The sequence below is a fragment of the Watersipora subatra genome, chromosome 3, assembly GCF_963576615.1.
Source record: "Watersipora subatra chromosome 3, tzWatSuba1.1, whole genome shotgun sequence".
Taxonomy (NCBI): Eukaryota; Metazoa; Bryozoa; class Gymnolaemata; order Cheilostomatida; family Watersiporidae; genus Watersipora; species Watersipora subatra.
In genome coordinates, this window is record NC_088710.1 from 2,210,944 (window position 1) to 2,218,852 (window position 7,909).

The following is a 7,909-nucleotide window of genomic DNA, read 5'->3' on the forward strand; positions in this document are numbered from 1 at the left end:
AATATGTTGTATATCAGGATAACAATTAACTTTCCTTGAACAGAGTTGAAAGAGTTGACTCTGTGAGCTGAACCTGCTAAGATACTTGGAGATGTTTTATAAACCAAGCATCTTATTTAGTTCTGTGTCTTTTATGTGTGCAGACAAACAAGACCGTGGAGGAGGCACTCCATGCCTTTGTCAGTAAAGAATCAATAGATGATTATACATGCCCACAAACTAAACAAGAGCTCAATGCGCACAGGAAACTTACATTCGAGCTCCTCCCACCTATACTGATTTTACATCTCAAGTGTTTCGTCTATGACAAGCATGGTGGGTCCCAGAAGGTTCTCCATGAAATGAACTTCAATGATACCCTCGAGTTCGACAAAGGTTTGTTTTGTTTTTAATTTTCCATTGTTTTTTTGCTGTCGAAAAAATAGAATTTCCTAAAACAGAATAAGCACAAACAAAAACAGTTGACAAATCTACTAAATAATCTGTAACACCCGGTAATAATTTCTATTTAACGCTAATCAATAAAGCTATTTACAAAATTTTGTAAGTTTTCATATGTCTATTTTTCATTTAACAAAAATGATTTATCGTTCGTTGGTTTAGCCCAGCTTGCAGGATGCTGATTCATCATTGATTACAAAGAACTTGTGATGATTGTTAGTTGTTCATGTACCTAAGTACCAAATTTGAATGAACACTTAAAAACCAGTTGATACAGTTGATGTAAATTCGTCCCACAACTTATTGTAAATACATCTGTTCTGACTACATTCAGATTATAGGAATTTTACGCTATGCGATGTGTGAAATACTAGTAACTTGACCACTCCGTTTCAAGACTTTCCCAACCTCAAACCTTTGTCACTTCAAAACGCAACTAAACTTATTAATTTAATGACTGTACAGTAACTGTAACAGTAACTCATTTATTATTTTTGTTTAACATATACATTTACCATTGTAACTTTTAAACGTCATATCATGAAAAAAGTGTTTTTCTACAGTTTAAATAAATTTGGACAAAAAACAATACAACTGTAAAAGTATTCAAATGATTTTGAATTTTTGAATGATTTCAAATGAGAAAAGTGTTTTTGTACAGTTCAAATGAATAGAGGGAAAAAATAAAACAACTGTAATAAAAGTTTTCAAACGACTATCTTTTAAGCTTCATATCATGAAAAAAGTGTTTTGTTGAAAACAACTGTAAGAAAAATAAAAATGTAAAAGTGTTTAAATGTAAATATGAAACTATTATTATTACTATTAGCATGTAATATATTAACTTTAGTAACTATAGTTACCTACAATAACTGTAGCGTATTTAGTTGCTATGATCTGCAAGAAAATGTAACATGATGTACTATGTGCAGTACACACTTCGGGGAGTTCTTACCTTGGAGAACTCTGTAGATATTTTACTAAACTTGAAACTTTCCACTAAAACTTTTTTACCTATCTGGTTGCGGATTCGTTTTTACTATAATAATGAAACGGAAGTATAATAAAAAACGCTGAACTGAGATAGCGAGCAAATTATATCTCGTTCCAGCATTGTGGGAGGTATTTTGGCAAATACCATATGGACATTTTTGTTATTTTGTCGCAATCAGTACACCAATCACAAAACTTTAATTTCAACAAAACCTTTTGTTATGGTATGGCAAAAAACAAATTCAAAATCAAGTCAAAGTCAAAATCCATGAAATAGAAAGTATTTCCTTGAGCATGAGCCACCATTTTAACACCGAACGCATAAACTGCTTTCTAAGCTTATTGTATTTTTTATGCGAGTTTCATACATAATAATCTATATATAAATTTCAAAGTCTGTCGTTGTTCAGTCAGTCCAGCTATAGCTATTAAAATCTAGGAATGAAAGATTCACTTCATGCTGGACTTGAACTCGGAACCTCCTGTTCACCAGGAGAGAACCTAACCAAATTAAGCTACATGAAATACAATGGATTCATTAGGCAATATGAGTCGTTATCTCTGTTAAAATAGGCATAGAACTCAAAGCGTTCCGTAACATCACTAAAGCTTGCTCTCACGGCTCTTATTAGTGAGCTTAGCAAAACAGATAGTAGCTTACTCACATTAGTCATTGGCAATGTGCCAGGCTAATGGCAAGTAACAGACAACTACATTACCCACCACTGTTCATAAGCTGTTTTTAATACCTGTTCAACGCCTGGCATTCAGTTAGTAAGTAGATGAAGATTTTTTTGGATTGATTTTCAGCTCGTATTTGGACTTCAGTGCCAGTATTTGAAGACCGAGATTGTACTTACGCATTAGTGTGAATGTGATCTGGTCTGATTATTTCCGCTTGTGAATAATCAGGTTCATCGAGAAAAGGAATTCAGATGTTCATAAATATGGTAGAGTATACGAGAGATTTCTTTTTTTTCTAGTATTTTATTTGTTCTAATCTTTTCATGCGTATTTTTACCCTGCAAAGGCTGAACCATTAAGTAGGAATAGATAATTCTGTCACACGAAAATATTAAACGCGAATGTTTTTAGTTAAGCTGTCTTAAATAAAAGCTTCTATCACTACCAAGCAAAAATCGCAGTCCCTTCCATAAATGAAACATGTTAGTAAATGCCCTTCACGTATTATGCGTATATAACAGGTCTTTGTTAACAAATGAAACGTTTTAGTAAATTCCCTCTAGGTATTACGCGTATATAACAGGTCTTTGTTAACAAATGAAACGTTTTAGTAAATTCCCTCTACGTATTACGCGTATATAACATGTCTTTGTTAACAAATGAAACATGTTAGTAAGTCCCCTCCACGTATTATGCGTATATAACATGTCTTTGTTAACCAATGAAACATGTTAGTAAATTCCCTCTACGTATTATGCGTATATAACAGGTCTTTGTTAACAAATGAAACATGTTAGTAAATGCCCTCCACGTATTATGCGTATATAACAGGTCTTTGTTAACAAATAGTTGAGTGTCGTCGCTGCAAGCTCATGGTCCGATTGATATCAACAGAACATCTATTGCCATGTTTTCATTCTTGTCGGCTTGTTTTAAGCACAAAACATTGTAAAGGAGTCTGTTGTGTTCTTTTACTATCCCACAAGGAACCACACTAATTTGAGTATATAAGGCAAATATATTTTTTCCAATATATATATAAATACAGTGAAAATGTGCATACAATTAACTGCATGGAATGAATCTTCCCTGTTTTCTGGCTCCTTTTATACGATGCGTGTCGATAGGCTCTACCCTCTGGGTAGATCCTATCGAGTCACAGTTCAGTCTTCATTTTTGCCGGTTCGGTGGCCGGTCCAGCTCTACTACCAGCTGACGGCCGGGTGTACTTTCGTCCGGTTTGGTCTCCTTCGCGAGGCCTATTCGAGTCCCTAGCAGCTCGGAAGGGCCGCCTTCTTAGTGTCAGCCTCGCCAATCGGTGGTGGTGGGCTCCTTGGCCCCGGGCTCGACTATTGTCTTCCGTTACAATATTTCTGTAGTTGTAGGAATTGCTAGTATTTAATTAGTATTTAATTAGAAAAATTGTTTTTTTAAAATTCGTATTGTAACAGTTTTTATCTTTCGTAATGAACAATGACACAAAATTGTCAGGAAGTATCTGTTATCCGCATTGTTACGTCTCTTTACGCTGATCACCATATATGTCTTTGCTACTTTTAATTTCAGAGCTCTTGGCTAAATATGGTCCAAAAGGTCAGAGGTCATACAAGCTCTTTGCAGGTAATCCTTTCCTTATCCTCATAGTGAACATGGAAAGTAAGATCAAAAGAAGTGATAGCTGGTTGTCAGTTGAGATACAGATAATATAATTTTCTATTTTATTTCTGTTCATACAAATTAAATTTAAATAGTTTTACCTCAATTAAATGTTGTTAGCTGTACAGATGAAGTGTGCTTCAGTGGTGTTGATTCTTGTATCAAGCTATTTGTGGTTAATAAAGCTTTCTTGTACTTACAGTGGTATATCACTCAGGAGCAAAGACAACCGGTGGTCACTATCATACAGATGTCTATCACACAGGAGTACAGAGTTGGGTGCGCTTTGATGACAACTCAACTAGTTTAATTGAAAAGAGTGACGTATTCAAGTCAAAACACCCCTGTGTTCCGTATTTGCTCTACTACAGGCGCGCTGATAGTAGATAGCGCTCAATAGGATAGTGGACGGAAAGAGTAGACGACTCCTTGCAACAAGGAAATTCCTACGTGTCATGCAATGTATACGATAAGCTTCCACTATATATACAATTACAAATTATCAGGCACCAGAGACTTTGGACCTGAGTTTTAGAAAGTACAAAACTACTATAACTATTATCTTTGTTTGTTAGAGTGTCAGCAGGCAGCATCCACACAGTCTCAGTAATTATTAGTTAGAGACATTTTTGTATATTGATAGTTATTTTAGCCATTTTGGTATATGTATGAGTAGATTCTGGATCAGCTGCGTGCCCAAATATGGTATCACTGACACTTTCATCCAGTCATTCATATTTCTCTCTTTTCTTTAATATTCAATTGTGACAAACACTGAGTCCTCATCTCTAGCATTCATTTCTTCCAGTGATATTAATAATTACTCAAATGGTGATTGCCCTTTGGGTGGCAAATACTACTCTAGGGATGACCAATGTTACATCTATGAAAAATGAGTAAATAGTGGGCGATGAAGATACGTCTATGAAAATTGATTGAATGTTAGTGTGCATTAGCAGAGTTACGTCTATGAATATGTTAATAAATATTAGTGTGCATGAGCTTGGTTACATCTATAAAATTTGTGTGTCACGTTCATGTGTTTGCCTGCTCTAAAATGATTGCTGTATCTACTACTGCTACAGTATTATGCATCTAAACTGTCCATGCTTGTCTTTAGTAATCCTTTTCATTGAGTAAAATTTTATAGATTGCGATTTTGTCTTCTTTCAATCACAATAACTTTTGTTTGAGATTTTCTACAAACTGTGAGTTGGTTTTGATGATATTTGATAATGTAATTGTTCATTGCTCAGGTCACTAGGTGCCTGTACTTTCTCTGTACATAATACATTGTGGGAAAGACTGCTATAAGGTTTTCATTCATTTACCTTAAGATGGAAGCCTTGAATAATGGTTATTTATTGCCAGAATAGTCTAGCAATAAATATACTATTTTATTGTTTCACCCTTGTTACTAGATGCTCTAACTAGTGTAGAAAAAGTAGATGTTAGCTGCTGCAAGTTTAGATAGTTGGTTGAATTTGTTGGCTAAAGATTATGGCTGGAGTTTTCCGCTCGGCCTGTTTTATTCGTAACACAAGTAAGAAATGAAACCTGCACTGAAGAATTGAAACCTGCACTAGAAGAACATCATTCTTGTATTGGAATATATAAATATACACAGCATACAGTTGTAAATGACATAAAACTATGTGTATGCTATAATATAGGACTTGAATCAGACACTTCAGCAATAAAACGCAAAGTATTATCTTTGGTCTTTAGCAAGGATCTTGTTGCCACATTTCATCATAATATATGTGTTGTGGAATGAAAACTTCCATGGTGAATAAGGTAGTTTTATTGTTGATAATGTCGTAACATGCACATTCCAACAATTGCTTTTTCCATAGATTTATGCAGTCTAAAGGTTAGTTTATCAACCATTAGGCACAAAATAAATTTATAATCAAGTTGTTCATAATTTAAATCATTCTTGTAAGTTTAAATAAGTGTTAAACATTAAATTATTTGAAAAGTTATTGAATTATTGATTACCAAGCTACTGAGTTTCTAGTAAGATAATACTGTATATTAACTGACCGTCACATTTCTCTCCTTCGGAGGTTAGATATGTGAAAACTGGTTTAAAGTTTTTATTGTCGCTGTGTGTTTTGACAATATTGATGTCACCAAAGAAAAAAGTACTTCATTTAATTTTGTATCAATTTGAACAAATATCCTCTGTTTTGTGAAATATTGTTCTGCATTACTTGACATTTGCTTAGTTTATTACGGCTTTTTAGAATAATTTACAAGGGTAAGATGTTCCATTGATAGACTACAGCGCCGGAACTGATCTACTCTGAATATACCTGCAACCAAAAATGGCCACACTTTGACTTAAAATTGCTGACATGTACAGAATTTTTGATGTAACGATGTTAAAAGTGAGTAAATATTTTGTAACATACAAAGTACTTTCCGGTATACAACATCAGCAAATACTCCAAACATTTAAGTTTTTAATTAGAAGTAAAAACACAGAGAGATAATGTTGATGGATGTTACGATGTGTGTTTCTACCACTCGGTCTTCTACTGAACATACATCTTCTTAAGTCAACACATCTGTTCAGGTGTTTGAAGGTAGAGATAGAATTAAAACCTTTTTTTAATGACTATCAACTATATACGACAATCGTTGCCTGTGTATCTGTGTGTGTATGTATGTGTTCGTCTGATAGAGTACCGTACTTTTCGGACTATTAGCCGCTACTAGGTATCTAGGGCGCATTAACGTGAATCTCTGATTAGTGCGCCTCTATACATAACCTATTCATCGTTTGCCGGTTTTACACAAAAGTGACGTAATAATTACAACTCGATGGCTTTCTTTTAGCTTCATTACACGCGATGCTTTTTCGTCCTCGACGTATTAGGGCTAATTTGTTTTCGGCAAAACGATATCGACAATAGACTCTCTCGATATTAGAATTTGGCGATTAAACTTTCTATGAAACGCGATGCCGTTTTTGTGAACGAAATTAACCTTAAGAAAAGCCAGAAATTTCAATTTTTGGTTTTTCTTAAGGTTCAATTGCTAAATCGCTGTTAAGGTCACTACTTGTCGGACAATTGTATTATTTCGAATAGGAATAGCATCTAGATTATCTCACCTTCGATCAGACAAAGACACTACAATATTTTATTTTTACATAACATATCGTCGTACCAGTATCGTCGTATTCAGAGTTTTGATGGATAGCTGTTGGTGGAACAGTAACTTTTTTATACAAACACTTCTATGCAAGAATTTTTATTATTAATTCAACATATTCACGAATTTTATTTTTTCAGTTCGTATTAATTGTATCATTGCCAAATCATCTCATATTGTAATCGTAGCAAAACAGACTCAATTTAACTATTACTTGCTAATTATTTCACATTTATATTTAAACACTTTTATAGTCATTTTACTTTTAAAATTTATTTGACCTGCACAAAACATTTTTCTCATGATATGAAATTTAAAAGTTTTTTGATAAAGTAAGTTTGAAAACTTTCACAGTTGTTTTAGGTAGAATGGCAAATGCTGTTATAATTATGTTAAATACAAATCAATTTTCTGTTCAGTTTTTTAATTACCCGGGCAACGCTGGGTTGTAAGCTAGATGTATTAGCTTACACGTGTTTCCGTTTAAACCTAACCAATTAGTTTTTCGTAATTAATTTCACATTTTACAACATACATTTGTAAGATTACTGTAAGATTTATCGTGTAAGATTGCAAGTATCAGTTATTTTCCACTCTCTGATATTTACATACATTTACATACTTTGAGAAATATATACATGTATATATTTATATATATATATATATATATATATATATATATATACATGTATATATATAAATTTAAATTCTCTCATTACATTTATAAACTTCTTATGACTTTTGAAGTTTATAATATAAGTTTTTTTCATCGTTGTTATTATTTCAACTTGCATTCCTTTAAACATAAATTGAGTATCGTGTTTGAAGTTTAAACATTATTCATTTTCCTATCACTGTTATTATTATTTGATTAGTTTCCAATCTTTATTATTAATATTATTCTTTCATTCAACCATTTTTGGCAGACATTGTTCTAATAAAATTTCAACCACAAAATACTATGATATTCTGT

General features: G+C 33.1%; 1 protein-coding gene across 2 annotated transcripts in view; it reads left to right on the top strand.

Moving 5' to 3' along the window:
• LOC137389838 (ubiquitin carboxyl-terminal hydrolase 10-A-like) overlaps positions 1–5,088 on the top strand; it is a 31,149-nt gene extending 26,061 nt beyond the window's left edge. For both annotated transcript variants that reach the window (XM_068075967.1, XM_068075969.1), the window contains exons 12-14: positions 144–375; positions 3,685–3,738; positions 3,977–5,088. In XM_068075967.1, coding sequence (XP_067932068.1) covers positions 144–375; positions 3,685–3,738; positions 3,977–4,164 — 474 coding nt within the window. In that variant the 3' untranslated portion in view covers positions 4,165–5,088. The remainder of the gene's footprint in view (positions 1–143; positions 376–3,684; positions 3,739–3,976) is intronic.
• The last annotated feature ends 2,821 nt before the right edge of the window (positions 5,089–7,909 follow it).